The following is a 12,690-nucleotide window of genomic DNA, read 5'->3' on the forward strand; positions in this document are numbered from 1 at the left end:
ACCTTTAAATAACAACCTTCTGGGCATCATTCCCATGTTTGGGTTCCTAAAGGCTGGTCAGAATTGGGTAAGAGGTGTTGGAGGGTAACTTCTGACCAGCAGTTGTTTGTCAATGGGAGTTCCTTAAAGCCCACATAAAAACAGCATGACGTAGGGCTGGGCGATATGGAAAAAAATCATATCGCGATAACGATATGATAATTTTATTTTATTTCTCGATATCGATAATTATCGAATTGTTATAAGTATTTTTTTTTTTTAACAACAGATGTATGTTTATTTTGCAGCAATTCTTTGTAATTGCCGCCATCTTTAGTGTTACATCCCCTCACACTCCAGTTCTCAGGCTGCAGCTGGTTTAAAAGCTAAAGTAAACCGGCTTCTCTGCTGGCTGTGGCTCCAGGGGAGTTGAACAGTTCTGGCTCTGCTAGTTTATTTTCGATCTTTTGGCGCTTTTTTGGTGGACAAACCACCGCACATGTGCACTGTGACTCGTGACTGGAGTCTAGTTCTGCTAGCACACATAGCCTACTGTGTACTGACGGTTTCAAAATGTATTTTAAATTAGAAAGCAAACAAAATAAATGGACAAGAGAAAAAGAAATCTGAATTTGGTCAGTATTGTCATTTGGACAAGCAAAGCCATTACTTTAAGTTGCAGGCAAGAAAGACAAGTCTGTCCACTGTCTCTGGTTTTAAAACTGCCCTGTTGCAGGTAAAAAAAAAAAACGATTTTTCGATTTTTTTTTATTTCGATATTCAATATCGATTATTACAATATATCGCGATATTTATTGTTATCGTTATATCGTCCAGCCCTAGCATGACGTTCATTCCAGACTTGCGCATTATCAGATATTGTTCTGGTTGCTACTTATTGATTAGGCTTCATAATATTTCTTAAAGGGAAACAGTCACATTTTGAAGTTAAGTCTGAAATTGGTCTTCCCGGCCACTTGACACATTGTTGCAAAGCAAATCCTATATACAGTAGCCTACTTACATGAACAATGACCTGTTGGCATTAGTAGCATTACTCATACAAGCGCATTGGTACCGTTAGCCACAAGCGACTAGTTGGCGATAGTGTTTTATGTGGTACTAGCTGCAAAGTAGCTAGCTAGCTTGCGGTGAACAGTATCCCTTTAGTTGTTGAAGTTACCCCAATAAAGTGGCAACTGCCAAATAAAGGACATTATTTATTATGGAATATTAACATTAACTCTGGAATATTCCTCTACAGTTTGTGGATCTATTATTGAATTGTCCTTCCTGATCCAAGAGAGTTTAAATCTGCACTATGTAACCTTTTAATGCTCCTGTAGTCTAATCTTAAGTCCTTATTTAGAGTTGGGCTGAATAAGAGAAAAGCCTGGGCTCGACCCAGACAAGCCCTTCTACCTGGGTATGATCCAGACAAGCCCTTCTGCCTGGGTATGATCCAGACAAGCTGCCTGGGTATGATCCAGACAAGCCCTTCTACCTGGGTATGATCCAGACAAGCTGCCTGGGTATGATCCAGACAAGCTTCCTGGGTATGATCCAAACAAGCCCTTCTTCCTGGGTATGATCCAAACAAGCCCTTCTTCCTGGGTATGATCCAGACAAGCTGCCTGGGTATGATCCAGACAAGCCCTTCTACCTGGGTATGATCCAGACAAGCTGCCTGGGTATGATCCAGACAAGCCCCTCTGCCTGGGTATGATCCAGACAAGCCCCTCTTCCTCGGTTTGATCCAGACAAGCCCTTCTTCCTGGGTATGATCCAGACAAGCCCGTCTTCCTGGGTATGATCCAGACAAGCTGCCTGGGTATGATCCAGACAAGCCCTTCTTCCTGGGTATGATCCAGACAAGCCCTTCTTCCTGGGTATGATCCAGACAAGCTGCCTGGGTATGATCCAGACAAGCCCTTCTTCCTGGGTATGATCCAGACAAGCCCTTCTTCCTGGGTATGATTCTTCCTGGGTATGATCCAGACAAGCCCTTCTGCCTGGGTATGATCCAGACAAGCCCTTCTGCCTGGGTATGATCCATATAAGCCCTTCTGCCTGGGTATGATCCAGACAAGCCCTTCTTCCTGGGTATGATCCAGACAAGCCCTTCTTCCTGGGTATGATCCAGACAAGCCCTTCTTCCTGGGTATGATCCAGACAAGCCCTTCTTCCTGGGTATGATCCATATAAGCCCTTCTTCCTGGGTATGATCCAGACAAGCCCTTCTACCTGGGTATGATCCAGACAAGCCCTTCTACCTGGGTATGACCCAGACAAGCCCTTCTGCCTGGGTATGATCCATATAAGCCCTTCTTCCTGGGTATGATCCAGACAAGCCCTTCTACCTGGGTATGACCCAGACAAGCCCTTCTGCCTCGGTATGATCCAGACAAGCCCTTCTTCCTGGCTATGATCCAGACAAGCCCTTCCTGGGTATGATCCAGACAAGCTGCCTGGGTATGATCCAGACAAGCCCTTCTTCCTGGCTATGATCCAGACAAGCCCTTCCTGGGTATGATCCAGACAAGCCCTTCCTGGGTATGATCCAGACAAGCCCTTCTTCCTGGCTATGATCCAGACAAGCCCTTCCTGGGTATGATCCAGACAAGCTGCCTGGGTATGATCCAGACAAGCTGCCTGGGTATGATCCAGACAAGCCCTTCTTCCTGGGTATGATCCATATAAGCCCTTCTGCCTGGGTATGATCCATATAAGCCCTTCTTCCTGGGTATGATCCAGACAAGCCCTTCTGCCTGGGTATGATCCAGACAAGCCCTTCTTCCTGGGTATGATCCAGACAAGCCCTTCTTCCTGGGTATGATCCAGACAAGCCCTTCTGCCCGGGTATGATCCAGACAAGCTGCCTGGGTATGATCCAGACAAGCCCTTCTTCCTGGGTATGATCCAGACAAGCCCTTCTACCTGGGTATGATCCAGACAAGCCCTTCTACCTGGGTATGATCCAGACAAGCCCTTCTACCTTGGTATGATCCAGACAAGCTGCCTGGGTATGATCCATATAAGCCCTTCTACCTGGGCTCGACCAGTGTCTCCAAATCTTCCATGCAAACTATACTGCTTTTTCTCGTTTTTTCACAAATGTTACATAGCGTAGCTTTAAACATCTGCACAAATCAAAAGAATAAACCAAAACTTAAAGAAAACAAGGAGAAATTCATTTTCTGCCAGTAATGTGTAGTCAGCCATGTGCTACGGAAGGGCTGCGTGTCCAGAAGACAGTGGGAGGAGACGCACGGAGACATCTGCTGTCTGCCCAGGAGACACACGGAGATATCTGCTGTCTGCCCAGGAGACTCATGGAGATATCTGCTGTCTGCCCAGGAGACTCATGGAGATATCTGCTGTCTGCCCAGGAGACACACGGAGATATCTGCTGTCTGCCCAGGAGACTCATGGAGATATCTGCTGTCTGCCCAGGAGACTCATGGAGATATCTGCTGTCTGCCCAGGAGACTCATGGAGATATCTGCTGTCTGCCCAGGAGACACACGGAGATATCTGCTGTCTGCCCAGGAGACTCATGGAGATATCTGCTGTCTGCCCAGGAGACTCATGGAGATATCTGCTGTCTGCCCAGGAGACTCATGGAGATATCTGCTGTCTGCCCAGGAGACTCATGGAGATATCTGCTGTCTGCCCAGGAGACTCATGGAGATATCTGCTGTCTGCCCAGGAGATGCACGGATATATCTGCTGTCTGCCCAGGAGACGCACGGAGATATCTGCTGTCTGCCCAGGAGACTCATGGAGATATCTGCTGTCTGCCCAGGAGACGCACGGAGGTATCTGCTGTCTGCCCAGGAGACGCATGGAGACATCTGCTGTCTGCCCAGGAGACTCATGGAGATATCTGCTGTCTGCCCAGGAGACTCATGGAGATATCTGCTGTCTGCCCAGGAGACTCACGGAGACATCTGCTGTCTGCCCAGGAGACTCGTGGAGACATCTGCTGTCTGCCCAGGAGACTCATGGAGACATCTGCTGTCTGCCCAGGAGACTCATGGAGACATCTGCTGTCTTCCCAGGAGACTCATGGAGACATCTGCTGTCTGCCCAGGAGACTCATGGAGATATCTGCTGTCTGCCCAGGAGACTCATGGAGATATCTGCTGTCTGCCCAGAAGACTCACAGAGACATCTGCTGTCTGCCCAGGAGACTCACAGAGATATCTGCTGTCTGCCCAGGAGACTCATGGAGATATCTGCTGTCTGCCCAGGAGACTCACAGAGACATCTGCTGTCTGCCCAGGAGACGCACAGAGATATCTGCTGTCTGCCCAGGAGACTCATGGAGACATCTGCTGTCTGCCCAGGAGACGCACGGAGATATCTGCTGTCTGCCCAGGAGACTCATGGAGACATCTGCTGTCTGCCCAGGAGACTCATGGAGATATCTGCTGTCTGCCCAGGAGACTCGTGGAGATATCTGCTGTCTGCCCAGGAGTTGCACGGTGATATCTGCTGTCTGCCCAGGAGACTCGTGGAGATATCTGCTGTCTGCCCAGGAGACTCATGGAGATATCTGCTGTCTGCCCAGGAGACTCATGGAGATATCTGCTGTCTGCCCAGGAGACTCATGGAGATATCTGCTGTCTGCCCAGGAGACTCATGGAGACATCTGCTGTCTGCCCAGGAGACTCGTGGAGATATCTGCTGTCTGCCCAGGAGACTCACAGAGATATCTGCTGTCTGCCCAGGAGACTCATGGAGATATCTGCTGTCTGCCCAGGAGACTCGATATCTGCTGTCTGCCCAGGAGACTCACAGAGATATCTGCTGTCTGCCCAGGAGACTCATGGAGATATCTGCTGTCTGCCCAGGAGACTCACAGAGATATCTGCTGTCTGCCCAGGAGACGCACAGAGATATCTGCTGTCTGCCCAGGAGACTCACAGAGACATCTGCTGTCTGCCCAGGAGACTCATGGAGACATCTGCTGTCTGCCCAGGAGACTCACTGAGACATCTGTTGTCTGCCCAGGAGACTCGTGGAGACATCTGCTGTCTGCCCAGGAGACTCGTGGGTGATATCTGCCGTCTGCCCAGGAGACTCATGGAGACATCTGCCGTCTGCCCAGGAGACTCATGGAGATATCTGCTGTCTGCCCAGGAGACTCATGAAGATATCTGCTGTCTGCCCAGGAGACTCGTGGAGATATCTGCTGTCTGCCCAGCAGACTCGTGGAGATATCAGCTGTCTTCCCAGGAGACTCATGGAGATATCTGCTGTCTGCCCAGGAGACTCGATATCTGCTGTCTGCCCAGGAGACTCGATATCTGCTGTCTGCCCAGGAGACTCACGGAGATATCTGCTGTCTGCCCAGGAGACTCGATATCTGCTGTCTGCCCAGGAGACTCATGGAGATATCTGCTGTCTGCCCAGGAGACTCACTGAGACATCTGTTGTCTGCCCAGGAGACTCGTGGAGATATCTGCTGTCTGCCCAGGAGACTCTATATCTGCTGTCTGCCCAGAAGACTCACAAGAGACATCTGCTGTCTGCCCAGGAGACTCATGGAGATATCTGCTGTCTGCCCAGGAGACTCACGGAGACATCTGCTGTCTGCCCAGGAGACTCATGGAGACATCTGCTGTCTGCCCAGGAGACTCATGGAGATATCTGCTGTCTGCCCAGGAGACTCATGGAGATATCTGCTGTCTGCCCAGGAGACTCATGGAGATATCTGCTGTCTGCCCAGGAGACTCGTGGAGATATCTGCTGTCTGCCCAGCAGACTCGTGGAGATATCAGCTGTCTTCCCAGGAGACTCATGGAGATATCTGCTGTCTGCCCAGGAGACTCATGGAGATATCTGCTGTCTGCCCAGGAGACGCACAGAGATATCTGCTGTCTGCCCAGGAGACTCGTGGAGATATCTGCTGTCTGCCCAGGAGACTCACGGAGATATCTGCTGTCTGCCCAGGAGACGCACAGAGATATCTGCTCTCTGCCCAGGAGACTCGTGGAGATATCTGCTGTCTGCCCAGGGTCAGGGTTAGATCTGCTGTCTGCCCAGGGACAGGGTTAGATCTGCTGTCTGCCCAGGGTCAGGGTTAGATCTGCTGTCTGCCCAGGGACAGGGTTAGATCTGCTGTCTGCCCAGGGACAGGGTTAGATCTGCTGTCTGCCCAGGGACAGGGTTAGATCTGCTGTCTGCCCAGGGACAGGGTTAGATCTGCTGTCTGCCCAGGGACAGGGTTAGATCTGCTGTCTGCCCAGGGACAGGGTTAGATCTGCTGTCTGCCCAGGGTCAGGGTTAGATCTGCTGTCTGCCCAGGGTCAGGGTTAGATCTGCTGTCTGCCCAGGAGACCCAGGAGAATAATGTTGTTTCACGTGATCCACGTTTCTGAATCCTCTGAACTGAATGGAGTTCCTCAATCAGACGTGTTGATAAACGGGCGCATCACCTTCTGCAGAAAAAACATCAAGAGAAAACTGTTTAAGCTTCTTTTAAAGGTGCTATAGATGACGTATTTATGTGAGTAATCATTTAAAAAAATACACCCAGAGATTTTAGAAAGGTGTGGAATAAAAGTATTGGTTTTCCCCCAATAGAAATATTGATTAATGAATTGATCATTTAACCTCTTGAGCCCTAGTCCTATTTTCTGAAAATCCGCCTAAAAATACATACCTAAGTAAATGGAAGATTGCTCCACTTCTACAAGGTCTCTAGGGACATCTATGGACCTCAGGGAATGTATTCCCAGTGTCAGAAATACTGTCTGTTACTAGGCTTGAGTAAATTGTAATGCACCAAAGGAGAATATCAATAAAAAAATATATATATATTTGACAGTGAATAACACCATGCTAAAGATGACCAGACATGAAATCATTCTTCATCACGTGTACAAAAAATCTAAGCAAATGAATAAAGGGAAGATGATTAAACGGAAGGTTTTGTAGATCGAGTACTGAATTCTGCCATCCGGACACATGCAATTTGAAATTGTATTATAGAATATAGAATATCAGGCCTATAAATGACCTTATTATGGACAAGTCGCACATCTATGGATCGGGCCAAATCTCCTCTTTACAATGGCAGAGTTCAATCTGGATTTAGTATCACCAGGCGTGCAGGAAGAACCGTGAATGAAATCTACTGTAAGTACAGTTACTTCTTTATTATGTAGATTTCTCCGCCATTTTTCATCAGATTGCAACACCGTTTTTGCTAGACATTCACAGAAATGTAGAGAAACTAACTGTTCTAATTTATGCCAATAGCCTTCAGGCTTGTGGTAGATAATCCTGAAAAAATAAGATTAACAAAAAAGTTATTCCACAAGTCATTTGATTGACAGGAGCTGGCTAGAGCTGGGTAGTGTCGTTTTTCGAAATTCCAACGCCATTGAAAGCCCTGGGTCTCCTCTCCTCATAGGACTACAAACAAAATGGCGGTGTGCATTTCCAAGCGTCTATATTCGCCGGTTTCCGAATACATTTCCAAAACTCATATTTCACTAATAACACTTTTGCCTATTGGTAAACAAACATATTGCTGAAAATATACACTATGACTGCTGTTTTGACAGGGTTAGGGTCTTTACTCTTGGCTACATTTGAAAGAAAAACGCAACATTAATTCATACAGTCTGTAGAGATGGATTCATGGCGTGATGTCATTCTGGGTTCGGTACCGGACCCATCGGGCTCAAGAGGTTAACGATTTGGTTGTTTACATGTTGCATGCATGTATCCACTCCCTACTTCCCATTTCCCCACATGGAATGCACCTGATTGGATAAATTAGATGCTGGTGCTCTAGTGTGACATCTAGTCGCTGAATGTTATCTATGACATCTTTTTAAAGCATCTTTTAATACTGAAATATGAATCCTACATCAAAGGAATGTGAGGCTAAAGAGCTGACTGTCAGAGTTTCATTACATTTGTTATTGGCCTCTGTAGAATCATCACTGTCCCAAAACCTGAATCACTGATACATCACTCTATGTAGATGATGTGCTCTTCGTCCTCTGTGATTGTGACGTCTTCCTGCTCCCTGTTGTTGTTCTTTCAGGACTGGAGCGAACACATCAACACTGTGGAACACACTGCCGCCTGCAGGGACCTGCGCAACAAGTGAGGACCACCTTCAGTAACTCGTGTGAACTTAGAGCCACTTCTTTTGTCTTGCTACGCCATGGCCCTGGAAGTACCGTGAAGCCAATTCATGCCAAAAACAACACGAATAGCATTTTAACCTGTTTTTAAACATCCAAAATACACCGTTCTCTATCCATGGAAAGTTCTTCCTGAACAACCAACCGGGTGCTTCTCGGGTCTTGAAAGGTTACCTCCTTTATAGTCCATACTAACAACCTTTATAGTCCATACTAACAACCTTTATAGTCCATACTAACAACCTTTATAGTCCATACTAACAACCTTTATAGTCCATACTAACAACTAGTCCATACTAACAACCTTTATAGTCCATACTAACAACCTTTATAGTCCATACTAACAACCTTTATAGTCCATACTAACAACCTTTATAGTCCATACTAACAACCTTTATAGTCCATACTAACAACTAGTCCATACTAACAACCTTTATAGTCCATACTAACAACCTTTATAGTCCATACTAACAACCTTTATAGTCCATACTAACAACCTTTATAGTCCATACTAACAACCTTTATAGTCCATACTAACAACTAGTCCATACTAACAACCTTTATAGTCCATACTAACAACCTTTATAGTCCATACTAACAACCTTTATAGTCCATACTAACAACCTTTATAGTCCACACTAACAACCTGTTCACACAATCACCCATTACCTTTAGGCCAACTGTTCATGTCAGGATGTAATGATGTTTTAACAGTTTATTTGTCTCCCATGTGTGCGTGTATAAAGGTATCCAGACTGGAAACCTAATCGACCAAAGTGAGTTTGACTTCAGTTTCCAAAGCAATTCTTAGTTTTTTTATGCATCAGGCTCTTCCTCCGTGTTTTACTGCATTCGCTCGTCATCTCATCTCACATTTGTTCCTCCCCTTCTTCCTGCCATTCCTTCCGACCAATCCCCAGGGGCGAGAACTCTCCCGTCCATGATGAGCGTAAGCCGCGGCGGCCCCGGGAGCGCTCTCCGTCCCGCTCCGTGTCACACTCGCTGTCCAGGACTCCCACGCCCCCCTTGAAGCGCAAGCCCGCCTCCTGCTCTCTACGCCAACACCACTCTGGTAGGTGCCCTCTACACCAACACCACTCTGGTAGGTGCCCTCTACACCAACACCACTCTGGTAGGTGCCCCCTACACCAACACCACTCTGGTAGGTGCCCTCTACACCAACACCACTCTGGTAGGTGCTCTCTACACCAACACCACTCTGGTAGGTGCTCTCTACACCAACACCACTCTGGTAGGTGCCCCCTACACCAACACCTCTCTGGTAGGTGCCCTCTACACCAACACCTCTCTGGTAGGTGCCCTCTACACCAACACCTCTCTGGTAGGTGCTCTCTACACCAACACCTCTCTGGTAGGTGCCCTCTACACCAACACCTCTCTGGTAGGTGCCCTCTACACCAACACCTCTCTGGTAGGTGCTCTCTACACCAACACCACTCTGGTAGGTGCCCCCTACACCAACACCACTCTGGTAGGTGCCCCCTACACCAACACCACTCTGGTAGGTGCTCTCTACACCAACACCTCTCTGGTAGGTGCCCCCTACACCAACACCACTCTGGTAGGTGCCCTCTACACCAACACCTCTCTGGTAGGTGCCCTCTACACCAACACCTCTCTGGTAGGTGCCCTCTACACCAACACCTCTCTGGTAGGTGCCCTCTACACCAACACCACTCTGGTAGGTGCCCCCTACACCAACACCACTCTGGTAGGTGCCCCCTACACCAACACCACTCTGGTAGGTGCTCTCTACACCAACACCTCTCTGGTAGGTGCCCCCTACACCAACACCTCTCTGGTAGGTGCCCTCTACACCAACACCACTCTGGTAGGTGCTCTCTACACCAACACCACTCTGGTAGGTGCCCCCTACACCAACACCACTCTGGTAGGTGCCCTCTACACCAACACCTCTCTGGTAGGTGCCCCCTACACCAACACCTCTCTGGTAGGTGCTCTCTACACCAACACCTCTCTGGTAGGTGCCCTCTACACCAACACCTCTCTGGTAGGTGCCCTCTACACCAACACCTCTCTGGTAGGTGCCCCCTACACCAACACCACTCTGGTAGGCACCGTTCTCAGGCAGATGGTTGTTTGCCCTATTCATTATTAATCTGCTACACATCAGTCAATGTAATATGTATATATTCATTATTAATCTGCTAATTTACAGGCATGTCTGGACATTAGGGCTGTCCCCGACTAAGGATTTGGATGGTCGACTAGGATTGGCCAAAATTTGCCGTTAGTCGACTATTGGTCGACAAAACATATATATATATATTAAAAAAAAAAAAAAAAAAAAAAATTATAAATTTTGTATCATTCCATTTGGGCTGTGGGGGGTGCTTAATGTCTGAAGGAGTCGACTGAATGCTTCTTGTCCTCTGCAAAAGCATGCAATTGGTCCACTGATGGATACATCTTGATATTTGTCTAGTTTAGTGTGTTCATTAGATGGATGAAATCCTCTTTCAGTGCCTCTGTGCCTGTTTTCTTAGGCAGTTAGCCTCTGGTATCCGTGCCATTAGCGTTAGCCACGCTTCTAGGCCTCTTTTCTTTTGGAAAGAATGTTTTTTTTATTTATTTTTAATTGTTTTCTCTCGACTAAGAGGTTGGCCAGTCGACAACGGCTCTTTTCGACCGATTAGTCGACTAATCGATTAATAGGGGTCAGCCCTACTGGACATGTAAAAAAATATTTAAAAAACCTAAATGCTATAGTTAATTTAAGTGCAACGTTTGTTTGTTTCTGCAGGAAAACCTGCCAATTCGGCAAAACTATTTCAGCCGTCATAAATCAAATCAAATCAAATGTATCTGTAAGGCCCGACAACACACGTTAATGTCCCCATGGGCCGGACACGTCTTCTTTAAACAAGTCAAGAAGAAACATCACAATAAGTCAAGAACAAAACAAGAACGCCATAAAGTCCAAAAAATTTCAAATAAACAAAATAAAATAAATGCAACACTCCCAGACGTACCCCACGCGAAGGTAAGGAAAAACTCACTAAAACCTAGCAATAGGAAAAAATGCACCACAGGCAATGTGGAGGAGAGAAACCTTAGAAGGGCCGTTCAAGGGGGGATCTCCCTTCTTAGACGTCATGCTTTCATATGTTTCTGCTGCTTACTGACACTGAGTTGACCTGAAGCACCTGTTCTCCTCCCCCCCCCCCCCAGGTGTGTCAGCAGGAGGTCACGGACCCAGTGCTCTGAAGCGGTACCACGGCGCTCTACACCATGCGAGGCCCTTTGCCAGGCCCGGGGCCAAGTCCACCAAGCCGGGCAGCGCCTGGGCCGCCGCCACCGGCAAGGAGAGGGACACGGTGGGTCGACGTACTCTGTTACAACACTTAAGTACTGTTTTGGGGGGATTTGTACTTTACTCGAGTATTATTCGGTGTGTATACTTGTACTTTTACTCAATTACATTTCAGAGGAAAAAAACATACTTTTTTCTCCTTACATTTAAAATGCAGACCTACAACGTACAAATCTCGCAGGTCCAACTATTTTAATGAGTATATTTGTTTCTCTGGCCGAACTAACGTTAACGTTATTAATCCTGCGGCCGCCCTTTTTTTAACTTTAAAAACAGCCAATCAAATCCCCATCGATGGAAGATTAACCCGCCCACACCCGTGCTGATTGGTCCTTGTGCGAGACTAGAAAGCGGGGATCTTTGATTAAATACCTGCTATCGGAAGAATAGACAGTCAGAAAAAAAGTTTTTACTTTAAATCTTTAGTACTTAAGTACATTTAAAAGTAGAAACTTTTTGACTTTTACTCAAGTGTGTTTTTAGCCAGATACTCTGACTTTTACTTGAGTACGATTTTGAGACGGTACCCCTACTTTCAAGTATAATTTCTGGGTCCATCCCTCTGGTCTAGGATCAGCTTTTCCTCCCCAAGTCCTGACCTTAACCATTAGTGTGTCGGGGAGATAACTGAGCCCAGACTGCAGAGTGTGGTGTCATGGTCCTGACCTTAACCCTTAGTGTGTCAGGGAGATAACTGAGCCCAGACTGCAGAGTGTGGTGTCATGGTCCTAACCTTAACCATTAGTGTGTCGGGGAGATCACTGAGCCCAGACTGCAGAGTGTGGTGTCATGGTCCTAACCTTAACCCTTAGTGTGTCGGGGAGATCACTGAGCCCAGACTGCAGAGTGTGGTGTCATGGTCCTAACCTTAACCATTAGTGTGTCGGGGAGATAACTGAGCCCAGACTGCAGAGTGTGGTGTCATGGTCCTAACCTTAACCATTAGTGTGTCGGGGAGATAACTGAGCCCAGACTGCAGAGTGTGGTGTCATGGTCCTAACCTTAACCATTAGTGTGTCGGGGAGATAACTGAGCCCAGACTGCAGAGTGTGGTGTCATGGTCCTGACCTTAACCCTTAGTGTGTCGGGGAGATAACTGAGCCCAGACTGCAGAGCGTGGTGTCATGGTCCTGACCTTAACCCTTAGTGTGTCGGGGAGATAACTGAGCCCAGACTGCAGAGTGTGGT

General features: G+C 47.4%; 1 protein-coding gene across 5 annotated transcripts in view; it reads left to right on the forward strand.

Annotated features, from left to right (window-relative positions):
• The window catches only part of LOC311232723 (uncharacterized protein), a 103,075-nt gene that overhangs the window by 34,436 nt on the left and 55,949 nt on the right, over positions 1 to 12,690 (forward strand). For 4 of the 5 annotated variants that reach the window (XM_084338298.1, XM_084338302.1, XM_084338301.1 and 1 more), the window contains exons 3-6: positions 8,045 to 8,106; positions 8,894 to 8,923; positions 9,068 to 9,219; positions 11,361 to 11,506. In XM_084338298.1, the coding sequence (XP_084194424.1) occupies positions 8,045 to 8,106; positions 8,894 to 8,923; positions 9,068 to 9,219; positions 11,361 to 11,506 (390 nt within the window). The remainder of the gene's footprint in view (positions 1 to 8,044; positions 8,107 to 8,893; positions 8,924 to 9,067; positions 9,220 to 11,360; positions 11,507 to 12,690) is intronic. The other variant, XM_084338300.1, reaches the window with a different exon arrangement.

This window comes from Notolepis coatsorum (genome assembly GCF_963971535.1).
Source record: "Notolepis coatsorum genome assembly, contig: SUPER_7_unloc_2, whole genome shotgun sequence".
In the NCBI taxonomy this organism is placed as follows: Eukaryota; Metazoa; Chordata; class Actinopteri; order Aulopiformes; family Paralepididae; genus Notolepis; species Notolepis coatsorum.